General features: G+C 37.3%; 2 protein-coding genes across 2 annotated transcripts in view; one reads left to right on the forward strand and one right to left on the reverse strand.

The window, feature by feature from the left end:
* The first annotated feature begins 2,366 nt into the window (after nt 1-2,366).
* Nucleotides 2,367-7,924, forward strand: LOC137399365 (DNA repair protein XRCC1-like). The gene is given in 9 exon segments (XM_068085445.1): nt 2,367-2,620; nt 4,148-4,361; nt 4,473-4,651; nt 4,959-5,133; nt 5,424-5,602; nt 5,755-5,889; nt 6,035-6,131; nt 6,465-6,575; nt 7,566-7,924. Coding segments are annotated over 9 exon segments (1,701 nt in total). The 5' UTR covers nt 2,367-2,368.
* Nucleotides 7,925-7,940: 16 nt separating this feature from the next.
* The window catches only part of LOC137399363 (zinc finger FYVE domain-containing protein 26-like), a 35,189-nt gene continuing 22,346 nt past the window's right edge, over nt 7,941-20,783 (reverse strand). Inside the window, exons 14-22 of the mRNA XM_068085442.1 lie at nt 18,198-18,374; nt 17,826-17,991; nt 16,540-16,704; nt 15,200-15,361; nt 14,860-15,057; nt 14,180-14,418; nt 13,184-13,367; nt 11,329-11,562; nt 7,941-8,555 (exon numbers count right to left, since the gene is read on the reverse strand). Of these exons, the coding sequence (XP_067941543.1) occupies nt 8,388-8,555; nt 11,329-11,562; nt 13,184-13,367; nt 14,180-14,418; nt 14,860-15,057; nt 15,200-15,361; nt 16,540-16,704; nt 17,826-17,991; nt 18,198-18,374 (1,693 nt within the window). The 3' untranslated portion in view covers nt 7,941-8,387. The remainder of the gene's footprint in view (nt 8,556-11,328; nt 11,563-13,183; nt 13,368-14,179; nt 14,419-14,859; nt 15,058-15,199; nt 15,362-16,539; nt 16,705-17,825; nt 17,992-18,197; nt 18,375-20,783) is intronic.

The following is a 20,783-nucleotide window of genomic DNA, read 5'->3' on the forward strand; positions in this document are numbered from 1 at the left end:
GGAGTTTAAATCCATTGTTGGGGAGCCATAGTTGCTTGTAAGGCGATGTGATGCCAATCATTGGTGCAATACCAGTACAAGTTGGTCTGCAAAACAATTATGAGCACTGCTCATCAATTACTTATCAATTACTTAATCATAGTCAAAGCAACTGAAGAAATCATATCTTAGGTTAATTTACAGGATAGATGGACAGACCAGCAGACACAGTTTTGGCCACATGAAGTACAGCTTTGCAAGTATGTAGTTGATTTGTGTGAGTAGTACCACACCTTCTTCTCACAAATCATGCATACATGTTTAAATGTAGGTCTTGATGTGTATAAGTGGACAGCAGAATTGAATCTTGTGATTTTCTTTGGTAGCTCATTTTCATCTAGACATGGTGTATCATGAGTAGCAGGTTTCCAACTCTTTTCATGTGGCTAAATGAATGCCAGGACAACATTGACTGAGGAAATCATCACCACTTAGTCGGCTTAGACCAAAAACTAGAGTGAATACATGCATGATTTGTCCATTTGATAAATGAGGGCAAGACTAATGGTTAAATGCCTTGCTGGATCGAAATTTAGTTATTTTTCAAACTGAATACAAGCATCTTGATCAGTAGCCACCACTACTGGTTTTTATGAATTACAATGTCTGCATTCCTTCCATCTTAATAATGGTTATTAATTATGTACTTAAATTACATTATAATAATTATTTTATAGAATAATTATAAGACCCATTATCTCACCTTAACTGTTTGAGTGGTAAAGTACCCCAAGTCTAAAAAAATACTCACCTCACTGTGTTTTCTCATACCAAGCTCAATTTTGCTGTTAGTCAGTCTCTGATAGCATGTTCTGTGAATCTGGTAGCCCTTGCAGGCAAGTTGAAGGCATACACCATTGGAAACAGGCCTTTCAAGCTATTTAACAAGTGTTTTTTCAAGCTTTCTAAACAGTGAATAAGTGTTTGACCTGTATGCTTAGGCAGTGTTTATCAAATTAATTTCTTGAGAGCCATGTATGTGGGCTACACAAGCCAAGTCAAAGCTCAAACCATGAATGCACTTATCTTGTATCTTATTATTTTCTATGATTCATCAGTATCAGGTTATAAAACATAATTATAGTGTTTTGAAATTGTTTTGTAAAATAAAGCTATTGAACCATACAATTACATACACATGTACATATATATATACATGTATATAGTTCACATGTGCGTGTAACAATCGTAGGAGATGGAAAGTTCAAAAATAGATAGAAGATGAATTTTGACTTTACCACTGACATTCTAAATCCCTGCCAAATAATTATGATAAAAGTTGCAAATCTGATGCTTCTATGGAAGGAATCGTATTGTTGTGGAAGTCAGCGCTGACTAGCCACTAGCAAGTGGGTTCTGCGTACAAGTTGTCTTATACCGAATGAGTAATAGCTCTCATGCACAACTGTAATTGTTGCAAAGGGTCTGGTGAATAATGGCTTTTATTCACACAAGCTCTATAAACATGAAAAGGTGTAACAATTAGAACAGTTCACTACAATCAAGCGTAATGCTGAAATGAGTTAAAGAATAAATACTCAAAACAGTTACACTTGTAAATGTAAGAATGTTAAGCAATATATATGTTACCAAAGATATACAAAGCTGCACAAAGGTAAGTTAATGTTACCGCACTGTTGTTAATGCAGATTATGAACGTAACTCTCAGTCTTTATTTCAGTCGTTTGTACTCTGTATCGCTAGCTCTGTGCTCTTTGTTTTCCCGTCTTAACACTGAAGCACCTTTGTTTATATAGCAAGGGCTGAGTGTTAATCAACGGGCTTTCCACGAAAGCTGGCTTTTAAATTATAGGGCTAATCTGAGAATAGCTAAATGCTTATGGCAATTAAAGCAGCTCAGCTTAGTAAATCCATCGGAGTATTTACAGGGGAGATAAATCCTAATATATCATTTTTATCAAGTTTCTCATAGAAGTGGGAATGGCAGTTGTGGCAACTCTTTAGTTTTGAGTTACCCATACCCAAATTAGTCTAAATCACTGCAGAAATTGCCACTGAAAGGGGCGCCGACGGAACATCATTTCTAGAGCTCTTTTGTATGCTCGGTCCATAGCCTAGTTATGCTGGGCGAATAATAAGCTGAAACACTGTTTATATTATATATAATAAACTGGAACACCGCTTCTATTATATAAAACCGTTTTATATTTGTCTAATATCGTTGTCAGGAACAATTTTTATAGATTGCACGCATGTTTGCGAAAAGATTTTAACTACTGTATCTAGCTCTTTCAGACGACAACGACTCGAACTTTGCTAAGGTCTCATAAAGGTCAATGTCGATTGGGCGACTGTGAACCGCTACATCATGCCTGAAATAAAACTAGAACGAGTAGTTTCTGTGAGCAGTGAAGATAAAAAATATCCTGCTACGAACCTGCTTGGTCCTGCAGGCTCTGGAAAATGGAAATCAGGTTCTGCCGGCGAAAAGCAGCTTTCGGTCATATTGCAATTTAAAAGTTCTTGCAAGCTTTCAGGGATACACGTTAGGAATGACGGCTCAGCTTTTGTCGAAGTGCTCGTTGGTAAAGAAAGTGCGACATCTGATGATGGTTGGAAGGTAAGGCTGCACATGGACAACAAAATATGAGTGTAAGATCAGTAGTGTTCATAAACCACTTCTGATTAGCAATTATCTAATATACGTATTATGTTATAGCTAAAATTGTAGTTAAAGGTGTAGGTTAGGATCTAGAGAACAAGATACTTTTCCTTTTGTACCCCAAATCATCGATGTACTGTTAAAAATGATCATAGAGAGGAAACAAAAGCGCTTTGCAGCCTTAGTAAGGCATTTCAAAGATGATCACTTTGTTGTCTCAATGCAACAAATTGTGAACGGTACAAGTTTATAATATGCTGACAAACAAATTTTGTGCAACACAGCTTGGTGTTTGTTCTCTGCAATTTTATTTACTAGTGCTTTGGAAGAGAAGCCCCAGCTATTCTTATTACATGTATTTGTAAATAATTATGTAATACAAGTAAATAATTATGTAATGCTGGTGTGGGTGTGTGAGCAGATGCGGGTGTGTGTGTTGGTAGGTGTGTGTGGATGGATGAGGATAGATGTGGGTGTGTGTGAGTGTGCGTGTTACACACAACTGATAATATGATACACTAAGAGTATCATATTATCAGGTAAATAGCTCTTAAAGAATTGGTGAGAGACAAGCATGAACTTATATCTCGAATTGAGTAAAAATGCAAGGTCGGAGATGGGAATTTAAATTGTTCATTCTGTTTGTATTCAATATCAAGCATGCCCGATGACATGCTTTTTCAAAGTGTCAGATTTGATCATGCCATCATACCATTGAATTGGCATGGAGTAAAGACTACGAAATTCACTTTTTTTATAAGCGATATGAGAAGCTGCTAATAGTGTTGTATATCTCATTTAAACTCCTCGCAAAATCGTCCTAAATTCTTAAAAAGCCCGTGAACGTGTATTTACAATATTTCTCTAATATTAAATTAAATTCCACAGCGTTTCCGCTGTTACTCATTTCATCACCTGCAACACTCCTAGTCCTTGTAGGTAAACCTGCTTTCTGTTTTAACCTTTTTTCTACTTTTTCCCCAGATCGGCAACACAAACAATTGCGCGCAATTTAATCATTCTGGATTGAAGTTATTTTAGGTAATAGCATCTTAAAACTGTATTTCCGCATAAGGTCACTCCTGTCTCATACTAGCTGTCCACATGAAACCGTACTCTCTGTTAATTTCAGGTGTTGTAGTAAATGGTTATTGTATGAGAATGTATAAGGCTTGTATGTGTGTTTCTGTAAATGAATAGTGACAAAATCTAGTTGTACAATTCAAGTAAAATGCATGTACATTTGGATATTTTAGTAACAGTAAGGGGCTAGCTTAAAGGATTACTGACTGTTGAGTAACCATTTTGCTTTCTCAACTCATTTACTCTACTGACTTTTTAAACTGTAGTGCTTTATTTTACTGATGTTCAGCTCAATGATCAATAAAACGATGTTTCATATAAAATAAGAGTAAAGATTTTTATGGTGCTGCTGCAGCTACGCTTTCATCTGCTACCATTCTCTGTTGTGTGAAATTCTCTCAGGTTATTCTTGTGGCATCCTCCCTGATGACCCCTGCTGACGCGCGGTCAAACATCAATCTTCACAAAGTCAGGATGTTCAGTGCTGAAAAGCTAAGCAAGTCAAACCGTGAAGAAAAATGGGATAGGGCCAAAGTGATCTGTACACAGCCATTTAATAAGAGTCAATAGTATGGCTTGTCTTTCATCTCTTTCCTTACTGATGAGGAATCTAAAGGTGCAGACACAAACCCCTTACAGACCTCTTTCTGTATGATTCCTGTTAATTTGCTCAGCTTCTTTGTGTAAACTTACCATCTTAACTAGTGATTAGTTGGTCTGCCATTAGATAAGTCAAAATCGATCAAGCTGGATGCTTACACCTTAAATGATGGCACAGACAGTGATGAGCCGAGCAGAACTACTGGTGGAAGTGTCTTTTCTGACCGAGCTAGGTTGCAGGCCAACATTCCAACACCAACAGCAGCTGCTGCTGTACGTGCTGCCGCAGGAGAGGCTGACCAGAAGGTACTCTTGTTTTTACAGAGTGCTGTAATAGTAGGCTTGATATTCTGTTCAGTTGATATTAGTAGAAGTCGATTTCTAACTTAGGAATTTTGTAACAGAAGCGAAACAGCTTGTGTGATGTCTGCTCTCAAAAGGAAAATTGAACAGTTAAAGGAAATTCATGGTACTTGGCAAAACCTCTGCAATTTTGACAATTACTAGTCATCTAGCTGTGTAACAGGTAGCACTTTTTCAGTTGTGAGAGGAGTGCACACGCACTCAATGAAATTAACAGGTAGTGTTTCGTTGTAACTTATATGTGTAATAGATTGGGGTTAAAAAGGAGCGAGATACTTCGAAGCCCTCTCCTGCCTCCAAAGCTGACTCTAAAGCTGTGAAGCGCCCTTCTCCTTCCACAACCTCAGATCTACCTAAATCAAAACAGAAGAAAGCGAGCTCTGCACCAACCGCTGAGGCAGCTAGAGCCGACAGCCCACCCTCAGGTATTTTTAGTATGTGATGATCTAGTAATATTACAGTCCAATTCTTTATATACATTTGTTCTGATGATATAAAAACATTAAAATGTTGATGTGACTTTGAGTTCAAAGATTTGTTACCAAGCGATATGGCGTGCCATAGTAAAGGTTTTTGTTTAGTCTTTCAAACACTTTATCGTATTTTCAGCTCATAGAAGTTGACATTTTTACTGCGTAAGCATTGATATGACTAAATGGGTGACATCAGTAAATCGGAACTCCATTGATTTGCTGCTTTGTTTTACATTTTCTAGCATCTGAGCTTAAAGACATTTTGAAAGGAGTTGTCTTCGCATTGAGTGGCTTTAAAGACCCAAAGCGCGCAGATCTGCGAGAGAAAGCCATATCACTGGGTGCTCGATATGCACCCGACTGGGACAAAAATTGTACTCATCTCATATGTGCATTCACAACAGTTCCCAAATCCTCACAGGCATGTTTTACTGTAGTCCTTAATTTAATGAGTACATCAGGCCAGCATGCACTCCCTCCTCATCATTTGCTTCTTCTATTATTAATGGAGCCATAATCTAGTATAATGAGACTTGTTTGTATAGTTAATAGGTGTAACTTTTGGTGTTACAGGTGAATGGCAAGGGATACATCGTTACAGATGATTGGATACTTGACTCACATAAACTTAAAAAGAAACAGCCTTGGAGGGATTACAGGCTAAACAGAGCAAAGTCTCCTCCTCGAGCCAAAGAAGATGATGAGAAAGTGAGGGGGTTTTCTACAAGAGTCGACTGTCCCTCATACTTATACCTCAAACATGAAAGAAGATAAATGCACCTAGGTTTCAGGCCATCTGCAGTCATCTAGCGAATTCAATACTCTATATTCATCACACTCTATGTTTTTGCAGGATAAATTTGCTAAGAAAAACAAAGAATCACCTATATCAGCCGCAGCCCAACCTCAAAAGAAAAATTTTGATGCTAGCTCTACAGACATTGACAGTGGTGAGCTTAATTTTTTGTCATCCTTGCCAATCACTTCTGGAATGAAGGATAATCGTGTAACTAACCCAAACCAGCCAACCAGAAATTTAATGAGGTATAATGAGTGTATGAAAGACGGCGGTAGACATTCTACAACTCGTTACATCGTCAGTGATTTCGGAAAAAAACTCGTTTTTCGAGAAATTTGAAGTTGTATTGTCACTGCTGTTGCCTCTCGCGGAGAGATGCACTAAGCAAACTGTAATATGTTTGTTCCTTGAACTGACATGCGCCAGTTTTGCCAAGACATGCTTGAAGCTATGTAAAAATTGATAAATGCTGTTTATCCAACAGATGATGGTGCCGGGCAGCCGGATGCCACCCAGGTTGACAGCGATGCCACAGAGATTGATACAGATGATGAGATAGCTGCTCATCTAGCTAGTGACACATCACCTAGTAAAGGTCAGTCAGCTTTGAATTAGTGAAGTCTAGTAGATGCTTCTGCAGTGTAAATAATCTGTTCGGAGAACTTTTATGATATAGGGATTTTACATTATATGAGCAGTAAAATACATGTAAATTGCCTAATCCATTCTAAGATCATCCCAAACTCACTACCTCGGCCCTTAAAAACGTAGAAAAACACAAAAGAATTTTCTTATTCAAACACTATACAGTGACTGTGGTATTATTGGTTTCTATCGATAAATTTTCACCTTTTTTTTATCATGTTCATTTGGTTTACACTTCATGATTAATTTTATGTTAAGTTAAGAGGGACACACACCTTAAATGTCAATTTAAATTGATTCTTTTTTACTTTTTTCTAGACAGCAACGTCTATTCTGGACACCAAAAAATTAAGTAAAACAAAAATTATTTATTTACTATCGTAATAGCAGTGTCTCTCTGTTTGTCCAAAGCCAGGATTAGAGGTTAGGATAAATGATTGATTTCATTGAGACTATAATTTGTGGCATTCAGATCGGTAGACTGGCATTTTAACACCGGCACCAATCGACTGACTCCAGGTGTTTCTGAATAATTTTATTTGCGTTATTGGCACACCGACGATCTCTCACGGCAAACTAGACTACCAGGGTACTAGTATATACATGTATAATAGCCCCTGTATAGTACCCTATACATCGCTTGCTCTCCCAAATGCGAAAAGAGAGAAAATGATATTTTTAAGGTTTACTACGGGACACTCGGTATTCAAGTCAAATTTGAGAACTTTCGCCAACTTGAAACTATGTTACATAGAATTTTATACAAAGCAAAAATGTAACATAAATTTTTTACATCAAAGTGAATTTAAGTTATGGGAGCGTCTATCGTACTAGCTTTTCGATTGAATCCCACCCGATGGTAACAATAGACACGGTCACTTAAGATTTTTGTTCGACAGAGTTTTTGTAGATGTACTTGAGTAATAAGGATGTTTTACAGGTAAAGTACTGGCAAGTGGAAAAACTGCTGTGGTAAAACAATCAAAAGAGCTCCCAACAGGTTCCAGGCGTTCGCTGCCAATCCTTCCTGATTATCTCTTACACAAAACATTCTTTCTGTATGGAGAAGTAGCCAACCGACGCAGTGTGTACCGGTATATACACGCGTATGGGGGGCAGGTGGAGGAATGCATGTGTGATGAGGTAAAGTTTGTCATAACCGACAACTCATGGGATGATAACTTTGACAGCGCGCTGCGTGACAATGATTCTCTAGTATTCGTCAAATCAAAATGGATTAATGACATCCACGCGCAAAAGAAATTTATTCCGCACCAGAAGTATGCCATTGTTCCCTAGATATCTCTGCAGATAGGTAATAAAATGGTGATGGTGGTGATATACCTACATGTACTCTAACATCACCCGAAGATAATTAAAATGTGTGCCTTTTCCTTAATTCTTGGAACTATTTATTTCTCTGGTGTGCAATTCACTTTTTCTACCATAAATGTACATGATTGTGTAGTTTATTGTACATATGCTTGCGTGTAGAAATGCTTTGTACATATGTTGGAATGTATGTAAGAATGTTTTGTACATTTTATAGAGGCTTTAGACTGAGGCCCTAAATGGAATGTATATAGCCATAGGTGGCCAGTTATAAAAATAGTAAATATATTGAGAAAAGAGCAAGGTCAAAAGGAATACAAATACATATATAGAGATGTATGTATGAGGAAATGGACAAAGAAGTACACAGTACAATTGGACTGAGTTGAATGAACCTTGAGCAAAGAGAATGACTAGGAGATGTATGACATCATCCAACCTGCTTCTGTTTGAGATATTTATCACAGATATTTTTCACAGCTGGCTGATTGAGACGCACAGCCTCTTGTGAAATTTTCATCACCGTCTCTACTGAGTCTGAACGAATAGCCAGCAAGTACGCATTTCTCAGTTTTCCGCACATGATGTATGCGTCAATCTATAAAATTTGCGAGATTGGGACATAATACACACGGACTACACTAGTCATAGTAACTGTTCTAGTGCTGAGCAACAAGCGCATATAATTAAATATCATTTGCTCAATGCAGTTTCGCATAACAAAAGTAATGCAGTAATGCATAATGAAATGACTAATACTGTGCATAGCCTAAAAAGTAATGCAGAGCTAGGAGAATAGAACTACTCAAACCAGCGCCAATCTAAGAGAAACTTCCAGTAGCCGATAGACTGGCAAAGCCCTGTAAATTAACAAATACAACATTCTAGTGACAGGATCAATGATCTTTGCATTTCTTTGAGGATAATTACACTTGCAATACGTTGAAGCAAATGCCCATTTACTGCAATAGCCAATGCAGAACTTTTAGTCCTACATACTAACTACAATTCGTGTTTGTGAAAATCTAATTGTTGAATAACAGCAAACTATATAAAAAAGAAGAGAGGATTCACTTTCAACTAAATACAGCGTACTACTTGTTGTGCAGCACCACACAGGTCTGTTTAATTGAACAACCTTTCTTTATCGGAGAAGTTATGCAGTCACGCTGCATAACTTCTCTGTTGTATGTAGTTAATGCTCTACAAGTAAACATATGTTATAGCTCTAAGACTATCGAAAGACTCAAAGGAAAGCTGTTGTATGTAGATGTTAGGGTTTGTTAGGGTTGTTTTTACTTATTTACTCCAACTAATGGAGTATAAGAGTGCAAATACACAAACTACGAGAAGACTCACAATACGATATGTAATGAGTAACAAGCTGGGATATAAGATACATGTAAATGCTAATGCGTACACAAGTGCTACCATCAGCGATACTCAAGGGAGATGTATTACCAAGGTTGGAGGAGACAATGCAGCAGATGATCAAACAAGTGCGGGTGAAAGCAAGGACCAAAAGTCGAATACACAATATAGAATGCTCCAATAGATAACTTTAGATAACCTTAAACTAGCACACGATAATAAAGAAATAGTAACGGTTTTAATTCTGGTAGTGGCATAATTGGAAGGGCCATATTTCTGCGCCTTGGGTCAATTTCAATGATAGTTTATAAGCTACAAGTCATTGGCAATGCAGTAGAAACTATACTTACGAAATATCTTTTAATAGAAATATTGCTCCAACTTAGCAATGATGTTTTTAGATACAAAAAGCCTTTCGTATTTTAGCAGGAGGAGACAACCATTTTTCCATCAAGTAAAATAAAAGACTGGAAAATTCCATGAGATTTCTGAATTCATTGAAAAGAATAACCCAGAAAGGTTTGTACCAATGGGGCTATTGCTCATTTTAATAATGTTTGCTTTACGCATTTCAGAAGAATTGTTACAAGTTGACAAAAACAAACATCGTTAGATCGATTCTTCACAATTGTCAGTCAACAGCTATTGCTGCGAGTCAACATGAATTAAAGGAAACGGGAGAAGATGATGATATGTGTAAAAGTCAAAACAAAAGAATATGAACTTAACAAAAATTAAGTAAAATAGACAAGCAAAATAAATTTAAAAAGCAAAAAAACAAGAGACAGAATTTTAAATTTTACTGCGCGTTCATTTCGAATTTACTGCGCCTGTTTTGAATTTAGTGTGTGTGTGTGTGTGTGTGTGTGTGCATGTGTGTGTCTCAGCTGTCCACTGTTTGCCGCCTTCTTCCACCTTCTCTGACCGCCATCCTCCCGCTCACTCAGTCTAGACTTCACGTCTAGTCTTTCAAGTCTAGTCTACGTAGTCTAGACTAATCACCAAAGGTAAATAAACATACCGATCGTAAATTATCTGCTCTTTCTTCTGTCTATGTGAATTTTTTCTATTCATTGTGCAGAAATATATTTCTAACATACATTTGTTAGAGGTTTTAAAAGTTTATTATTATTTATAAAATATTATGCCTGAATTTTGTGGGGCTTTGCAACGGATTAGGGCCTTTACATGCTACAATGCGTTCCTATTTACAAAGTTTTCTACCAACAAAACAGCTTTCGGATTGAATTAATCTCGCAAGTAGAAGTACTACTGAATTCCATAATAGCACACATTCTTTCATTGTTGAAAAACTGAGCTTAGAAAAGGCTCCGCCCCCTTAAGAATACTATTTAATTTTAAGGATCAGCAACTAATAAAAAATAAATTTGTCACCATCTTCACACTAACCTAATCTACCTTCACTCTAACCTACCTTGCTGTTCTCATCACCTTCACCCTAACCTACCTTGCTGTTCTCATCACCTTCACTCTAACCTACCTCGCTGTTCTCATCACCTTCACTCTAACCTACCTCGCTGTTCTCATCACCTTCACTCTAACCTACCTCGCTGTTCTCATCACCTTCACTCTAACCTACCTCGCTGTTCTCATCACCTTCACTCTAACCTACCTCGCTGTTCTCATCACCTTCACTCTAACCTACCTCGCTGTTCTCATCACCTTCACTCTAACCTACCTCGCTGTTCTCATCACCTTCACTCTAACCTACCTCGCTGTTCTCATCACCTTCACTCTAACCTACCTCGCTGTTCTCATCACCTTCACTCTAACCTACCTTGCTGTTCTCATCACCTTCACTCTAACCTACCTTGCTGTTCTCATCACCTTCACTCTAACCTACCTCGCCGTTCTCATCACCTTCACTCTAACCTGCCTGGCTGTTCTCATAATCTTGCTACCCTAACCTACCTTGCTGTTCTCATCACCTTCACTCTAACCTACCTTGCTGTTCTCATAATCTTGCTACCCTAACCTACCTTGCTGCTGTCAGCGTTTAGAAGTTTAATAAGTCCTTCGATCTCATTAGAGTTGAGAGCATCCGGTTTGGCAGCCTGTATGCCGCTAAGCAGAACCCTGTCTAAGAGAGCGGCATCACACAGCCCCGAGTCTTTGATACATGTGAGGAGTGCCCTAAGGCTAGTGTATGCTTCCATCTCACTGAACCGTCGTGCTGCATGAGTGTACACTTGATTATAACTTAGTTGGCAGTCCTAAAATAACAACAGAATCAATTGACAAATTTGAGCGAGTTATCACCATGGAGTTAATCCAAAGTGATCACAAGTCTGATGTGATGATCTGCAGTGATTTAACCCTTTCAGGCCAAACCTTGAATTCTTCGAGAAGAAGTTGTTATCCCATGGGCCGAATCCCTAATTTTTCAGGAATTTTTTTAAGTGATTTGTTTAAAAGTCATTTGTTATATTGTAATTGCAATATTTCGAAAGTACACATTCTAAGCTTTGAAATGAGTTCCAGTTTGTTATACGTTAGAGCTCACAAAATGAACTAATAAGGCTTTTTCTGTTAAGTTGGTGTAAGAAAAATCTAGTGTACTGGCAAAAATTAAGGATAGTTTTTTCAGCAGTATCAATATCAATATTATATTCCAACTCTACAGCTTTATCACTTTACCACTAGCTCTAGATAAGTCTCAAGAGCAAATGAGATAAGATTTTCTTACAGGTACGTACTAGACCTTGAATAGAGAGTGAGGAAGACATAAATAATAACTATGGTTTCTACTCTGACTGAGTCATTCGCTGCTAAAATTGGGCCTATTGACAATAATAACTACTCAATAACAGGTGAATACAATCAGAAGTTGACTAACCATGTTTTACATAAGCACAATTATCTGATCTTGTAGTCCATACATCTTCATCATTTTTTCTGCTCATCCTAACAGATGCGCCTACAACCTAAACTTATAGTTTTCTGAGTTGGGTTTGTTTTTCATGCTTTAGTAGCTAGTACCTTCTTTAATAGTTTAATGATCTGACGCAATTTTTTTATTAATTATTTTGATCATAAAAAAGTTCTTTAATTGTATATAACTAGATTTAATATAGAAATGTAGCTTGAGATGTTTCCTTCCTGAATAAAAAAACAGAAGATAAAATTAATACAAAAGGAGATACAGGTAATTTAGTAACACTGATTCTATCACTTGTGAGCAGCCAATTGATTAATGGGGCCTGGATGCGAGCAATAGAGTTATTTAATTGGAGCTGAAAGGGTTAAATACCAAACACCTATTTTAAAATAGAAACAATAAAGAATCAAAATAATAAACATTTTAGTATAGGATATTTTACTTCACAAAGGTAAATTACATTTTCGCTAGTTTTGGTTAACATCTACCGAAAAAATCTCATGGTTACCCATTCTCAGAGAATACTGTGTATATTCCGTAAAAGCTCTAATTGATCGCCATGGCACTCTATTTTCCAACCCTTCCTCTTTAGTGGCGGTCAATTGGTGGTGGTGTTCAAATAGAGGCTGGCGTTGTATTTTTCAAATTGCTCGTCAGTATTTTGGGAAGATTTTATACCGCCTATATTTTGCCCTCTTTTTCCAATGAACCGATGTTAAACCTTTGTGATACAATTAATCTGCTAGCTTACCACTAACTCGTCCAAGGTCTCTAAATAAAATATGCATTGGGAAGCGGAGAAATATATCTACTAGCTGTTATATATTGCTTGCAATTAATCTAATTTATTAATTTATAATTAATAAATTATACTCCAAAAGGTGGTTTACTTCCTGTGGATTTGATTAGTGTTCCCTCATTCGCTTGACTAGAATTGTGATAGACTACCTTCTCACCTGAATTATGCGAAAAGCCAATTCAAATCCAACGCTGACACTTTTCTCAGTGATTATGACTAATGAAGCGAGAGAAGCGCGTTCCTGCTGTTCCCCAAACAGCGAGAGCACTGGACCCTTGGCGAGAGAACTTGAACTCATGTGCTTCGCAACATCTATTTGGAGTTTCACCAAACTGACCAATCTGAATGCATAGATACAGTGGTTTGATTGCCTGTCAGGGATGATGGTGGGAATACTGACAGTACAAGCCAACCTGACATACTGAAACACAAGCTAACCTGCAGCAATGCAGTACCAAGAATATGGTATGATTCTAACACAACCAGCCTGCAGCAATGCAGCAACAGGGATACGGTATGATTTTAACACAACCAGCCTGCAGCAATGCAGCAACAGGGATACGGTATGATTCTAACACAACCAACCAGCAGCAATGCAATAACAAGGATACGGTATGATTCTAACACAACCAACCTGCAGCAATGTAGTAACAAGGATATGGTATGATTCTAACACAACCAACCAGCAGCAATGCAGCAACAAGGATATGGTATGATTCTAACACAACCAACCTGCAGCAATGCAGTAACAAGGATACGGTATGAATCTAACACAACCAGCCTGCAGCAATGCAATAACAAGGATATGGTACGATTCTAACACAACCAACCTGCTGCAATGCAGTAACAAGGATACGGTATGATTCTAACACAACCAACCTGCTGCAATGCAGTAACAAGGATACGGTATGATTCTAACACAACCAACCTGCTGCAATGCAGTAACAAGGGTACGGTATGATTCTAACACAACCAACCTGCTGCAATGCAGTAACAAGGATATGGTATGATTCTAACACAACCAACCTGCAGCAATGCGTTAACAAGGTTGGTTAACGCATTGCTGCTTTGGTTGGAATATCCCAAAATCTTTATTTCCCGTAATGAATGCTATGCTTAGTTCATGTTAAGTTTGTGCTGCAGAATAGTTTACCTTCGCACTTCTGACTCGGGTAGTTTGAGTCGTCCTGAGAGTTCGGAATTCTGACCAGTGCCAGAAAGTTGAGCCCGCTTTAGACGTGAAGCCCTTTCAGGTCTTGGTGGACCGAGGTAAGATTGATAGTGCTCTAAGGCTTTGCTAAGGTGTTGATTCCTGTTGTTCAAGTCCCCGTATGACTTAGCTTTGTTGAGATAGAATGCTTGAATACATGTCATGGCCGCTCTCAGGTGATCCTAGACATTGAACACATTTGTACAAGCTGCTTTGACAACCTGCTGATTTGCATAAACAAAAGTATTTTGAGTCTGGCGCTTCCCTGGAAGATACTGCTGATACAAACGCACTTATAACACCATGACTGTGTAGCGTTGTGTTACCTCCTTTGATACCGATATATCAATAAAAAGTGTACAACAATGTTGACTGATAATGAAAACCATACATCGTAAAGATGGAAACCGAAAATGCTTTAGACAGGCGTGTGATGCTTCAGGTGCTAAAATTTACGTGGTGCAGTCATAGAATCTAGATGAATATATACATAGAAAGTTTTGAGAGGCTATAAGAAGGCATCGGGAGAGTCATAGCAGATAGTACATACTAAAAAGTGGTACGACGGAAACAACTCATCAACAACAATCAATCGATAATCAACTTATAGACTACAGTCTTACCTTGATAAAAACTTGCATCTGGTAGAGCACATGATATTTATTGTATCTGGCGAGATGGCGACAGACAGCAGTCAGGTAAGAATTACAGCTTTGCAAGCCAGAATCCACAGTCAAGAGCTGTTCTTGAAGAAAGGACAACTCTCCTCGAGCAACAGCTGGTTGGAAAATGCATTCGATGAAGACGTCCGTTGAGCAATTCTATAATCAGAAAGATTATATGCAGAGTGAAAATGCATAAAAATCGTAAAACAAATAACTCACTCATGTCAGCTGAAAAAACTTTAAAACTGGAATAAGCAAGAGTTTCAAAAGCTCAATGAAATATAAACAGTCTGCATACCTTGTCAATACAGTATTGTATGGCTTTTAAGAGGTAACCGTTGTCAGCATAGAACTCAATAACCTTCTGGTGGTTGGCAAAGGTGTTGAGGTAGTAAAGACATTCTTCAACATTTTCCAAGTTCGCATCAATTTTGCTGCCGTGAGTTGGTAAAAGTGGAATCTGCAGACAGTCAACGGTTCAAGCAGCAATAAAAACAGAAAAACATACAAAAACTTGTCACAGTATTGCTAGATGTAACAAGATTGTTATTCACTGCTGCTGTAGTCAAGGCAAGGCCAATGTTATTACTGCTGTTTATCTAGTATTTTGCAATATTATCACATATTCATTATATACGCATTATGTGGCTCTCAGCATGAAGGGCCAGGCTTGTGAGGCAGAGCTAGCTAGAGAGTGGTAGAATACACACGTGAATAATAAAACCTGCTCTGAAACACTTACTAGAACCAACATCTACATACAAACATAAAACACATCTTATGAAGATACCCACTGTTCTAGGTTGTTTATTTTCTTAAGTCATGTGTATTTTAAACCTAAACATAAAAAAGTAAAAAGCAGCCAAGCAGGTAAGACAACAGCTTTAACTTACTTTAACTTACTGTAACTTACTCTAACGTACTTGACTAAATGCCTGGCTACACACTAACGCACCCATGCATTTTTTCATTGCCTATGAGTAACGTAGATGATTGTGGCTACATACAACGACGCTACTAAGTGATTTGTCATATTGACAAATAAATTCACTAATGAAAATTGGCTTTATTCGTGTGAAGCCCATGACGTCCTTACTCAATTCTCCAGTACACTTGCGTAAGTATATATACTAATAATAATAGCACTTGTATAAGTATCGCTAAGATATTTGTTATTTAATAGAGATCATCCGAGATTTGTTGTGATCGCAATAATGCTTGTTCATCATTTTGTATTGCAGTTTTTTTATCAAGAGAAAAATGCTACACATTAACTATAGAAAAAGCTAAGTACAAACATACTCCTGATTCGTTACATACATTAAACTACAAAAAGGATTATAATATGTTTAATTACCAAAAGAATTATCTGAAATGTAAAGAGTTATATGAGATATTTTAAATTGTAAGAGTAGCTATCGTCTAATTGCTACAAAAAAGAATTTTTTTTTCATGAATAAATAAATGTTTGCATAAAGCACTGTTGTCATCACCGGTCAAAATCCATCTTGGACACAACTTACTACGTTGGAAATGAATAAAATTTAAACGCGATCGTTATAATAAACTATTTCATCCATCACAGCTGGGTTGGTGTTATTTCTAGTCAACTGAATTATTGAATCATCGGCCACTTACAGATTTACTAATGTCCTGTCCAGACGTCAACGCTTTGAGAGTGTTCTTAATAGACAATTGGGTGTAGGAGCAAGGACCGACAGCGGTCTGTCCCAGCAAGGTATTTAAGATATCATTCAGTATTGTGCCAAAGGCTATAGTCTGTGAGCTCTTGTCTTTCAAAGGCTGCAAAATTAAGTTTCAGTTTGCAATCAATATTCACCGTATGAATGAATTGTAAGGAAACAGGCAAAATGAGTTGTCTAAAATGCTTAGCTAATTTTCAGGAAACAGCCATTGTTGGCCTTTTCTTTCAGCGAGTTAAAATTTTAGTAAGTTTAAATAAGCTCTGCAAACTTAAGATAAATCGAGGGTATAAATCAGGGCATAATAATAGGGTATAGGCAAAGAAGAATCCAGGGTAGTGGAATCCAGGTTGGTGAAATCCAGGGTAGTGGAATCCAGGGTAGTGGAATCCAGGGTAACGGAATCCAGGGTAACGGAATCCAGAATGGAGAAATCCAGAGAAGAAAAAACCAGAGTAGAAATATTGGTTGGCAGTTGGTATTCAGGGAGTACCCCTAAAACTTTTGATAGTGAAATTCCAAATATTATAAGTTTTACTAATTGGTATCAAATAGAGCTCTAAATTTTAAAGAGCAAAACTTGAATAGTCTAAGTTTGCTACGATGAAAATATGAGAAGCTCTGAGTCATACAAGTTAGAATTGAGTATATCCATGGTTTGTTGTGATAAAATTTAGGCCCTTTTTAGTTTAAGTTGAGAAATTCCATAAATCTTATTGCAGCAGTAAATGCAGAAGTTGTATTTCAACCTTTCATGGATTAACCTGAGATAATTTGGAAGCCGTGTTTTCAAAAAATTAGCCCAAGCACCAGATATTGTGGAAACAGCAATACGCAAAACTAAAACTGTCTCGGCAAATTCCGACTACTAGAGTGAAACTAACCTAAGATATTTTGAGCTGAAACAAATTCTAGTTCCACACTACTAACAAATACAGGTAAGTTTTATCCCCTTGGAATTCCAAGCTAGTTTTCTATTTTATTTTAGCTTGTGTAAAATCTGCATAGAACAGGTACAATTGTGTAAAATACGTTTGAAAACGCTCCAACAAAAAATACGTTTTTCGAGGAGTTCTTCAAATAGGAAAAAGATGGTTTGCATATGTGATAATCATGTTGCTAACGAAATAACTTTCAACTCATGCGAGTGTGCTGAACAGTGTAAAAAAGAGGAAAAAAAAGAGAAGGCATGGCCAGTCCTCTAGAAGACATGAGACAAACCTTGAGAAATTTTGAAAACTTGTCACGAGCAGCCTTGTAGTCGCCTTTGCGGAGGCAGGTGAGGCCCCATGCAGACCATATGGCTGTGGTCTCCAGACCAAACCTTGTTGATATTTCCATGGCTAGTTCAGGTCTTTCGTCCTCCATCAATTTGTCCCTCAGACGCCTGATGGGCCAAAAAGCGAGAGAAGGATGCACTAGCACAAAATGAATGCTTTAAATCTGCTAATTCAATACACGAGTTCCAATTATTCTCACCATTAGCATAGTAAATTACCAAATTGGACACAGTAAATTACCAAATTGCACACTGAACGCTTGCAAAATGCAAATAGTGTATCTTACTTGGACTATTTGAGAGAACAGCCTCACCTGACATTATCTATTTTTGCCAAGTCCTCTACTGTTGGCAGGTTTACATAGTAATCAGAGATGAGTAGACTGAGCACCTCTACCCTGTTGGTGTAGGATTCACATAGACCCACCCCATCTATATAGTGCTCCTTGACAAACCGAAGTTTGGCGTTGAGTAGTAAAAATTTCATCATACTGCAGAAAAAAGAAGACAACTTTGCATGAATCAGGCAAGACTACAAAGATATTACTATTTAAACCATAACTGCCACGAACAACTTTTATCATATTTACTAGGTAAATCAGACATGCTGATTCCGATTTTGTAATCAAAATAAAGATTAGGCCACTAACTTTCAGAGTAATGAAGAACTTTTTATAGCGTTTTAATATCGGTCTCGAAAACAACACGATCGGCATAACAAGCTCCGCCCATAAATACTTGACGTAACCTAGCTTTTTAGGAACAGAAGTTACGTAGGGATGTTTAGACCGATTTATAATAATAGAGATGGGTGTTTTAAAATCCATTAATATCTAAATTCAGCCTTAAAAATAATATCAGTCTTTTCTGAAAGGTAGATAAGCTATTTAGCATTGCATATTTAAAAAGCGCAATAACAACGCTAGCTCGTGATAAAACCGCGCTTTTTGAGCTCATTTTTCTCGGCGTCCAGCCCATTTAAAAGTCATGTAACAAGCTGCGAGCAATTTTAAATAGTTTATATCCGTTTCATAAAAAACTGAAACTATTTTACAGGCTGGATTTAGATAATAATGGGTTTTAAGACACCCATCTCTATTATTCTAAATCGGACTAAACATTCCCAACTTCCGTTTCTGAAAAAGCTAGGTTTCGTCACATATTTATGGGCGAAGCTTGTAATACCGATCGTGTTGTTTTTGAAACGGATATCGAAACGCTTTAAAAAAGCTTAAATGACTTTGAAGGTTAGTGGACTAATCTTTATTTTGAGTACAAAATCGGAATCAGCGTGTCTGATTTACCTAGAAAATACGATAAAAGTTGTTCGTGACAGTTATGGTTCAACACAAACCTGCAGATGAGAGGCTACCAATTAGTGTACTGACAACTCTAATGTTATTTGCTGTGTAATTTATTACACGGATTATACTTGTTACTCTTTATATTTCTCTTTTATGTTTTTCTTTATGTTTCTTTATGTTACTCTTTTAATTAGTTATTAGTAATTTTATATCTTCTTTACCCTAGCACACTTATGTATTCGCCTCATCTAACTTTCGCGTTTTCGCGGAGTCATCCTTTCGCGTAAATTTCATGAGCAAAACTAAACTATCATAACGAACGAGCGAAAACGCGGAATTAAATAGCTTTGTTCATTGATACTGTAGAATGGAATTTTATAACGACATTTATTTTAACGTTTTTAACGACCACTATAGCATCGTTAAAATATAAACCAAAAAAATTATTTGACTGTCAAAATTTATTACGTTATTATTTTGCAATTAATTATGATTATTTTCCCATTAAGAATGATTTATAATGATAGGAATTTGATGTCAATGCACACGCATTAGTAGGGTTATCGTTTGTTGGGGACATCAATCAATGCAGTGAGCACCGCATGTTGAAAGAAAATAAGACACACTGACACTCACAGTACTACACAAGCAGCATGGCTCTGGAACGGTTTGGATTCACCACTGACACCTCTTCAATAACTTGTAATGGTTCAGAAGATGAGGCAATAGAGAAAGAGTTAGCTCTGATAAATAACACTAATAAAAAGGAAGAGAAGAAGTTATAATAACTACACACTGTGCTAGTACATTGTATCTGTAGCTGTAGTATTACTAGCAGCTGTATCATGTATGTATTTGTATACAATTTTTAATTACTGTAATAAAGATGTTCAGCAATTATTAGCAGCAGTTGAGTGTTTGGGAAAACGTTAAAATTAAAATACGTTAATATAAAAACAAGCTAAATTGTGACAAAAACGTTAAAATTTTCAACGTAATTAAATTCCATTCTACAGTAGTCCAAGAAACAAATGGCAGCAAGCGATCACATTGCATTATCGATCTTGGCCATACAATTCTACCTGCGGTTCACAATTACAAACTAGTCTCAAAATGAAAAATTTTTCTTACCGGCGAACCGAACCTGAGGAATATAATTATGTTTGTTCCACTGCATTTATTTTTACATCATTATATTTTCGCACTGATCAGAGTTGTGAAATTAAGTTGCAGCGAAATTTTACTCTGTATGCTACTCACGAAACTAAATACTAGCGAAATATAAGTGTCCATATGGGTACATACGCGCTGACTTGCCACTCTTTTTCACTCTTCCTCTGTTTCTCATACTATTACAAAGTTTTCATACAGCATAGCGACACACCCTCATATGGTGCTGCAATGCCATCATGGAAACAGTCGTATCGCTCTCATTCTGACGTGATGGTTGTGCGGTGCCTTGACACAAGGCATCGCACAACCATCGCCCAGTAGAAACATTATCTGCTTGTCGGCCCAGTGTAGCGCTTCGACACTGGCCCATGGGTTATTACTGTGTAGACCCATGGGTCATTACTGTGTAGACCCGTGGGTCAT

This window comes from Watersipora subatra, chromosome 7 (genome assembly GCF_963576615.1).
Source record: "Watersipora subatra chromosome 7, tzWatSuba1.1, whole genome shotgun sequence".
Taxonomy (NCBI): domain Eukaryota; kingdom Metazoa; phylum Bryozoa; class Gymnolaemata; order Cheilostomatida; family Watersiporidae; genus Watersipora; species Watersipora subatra.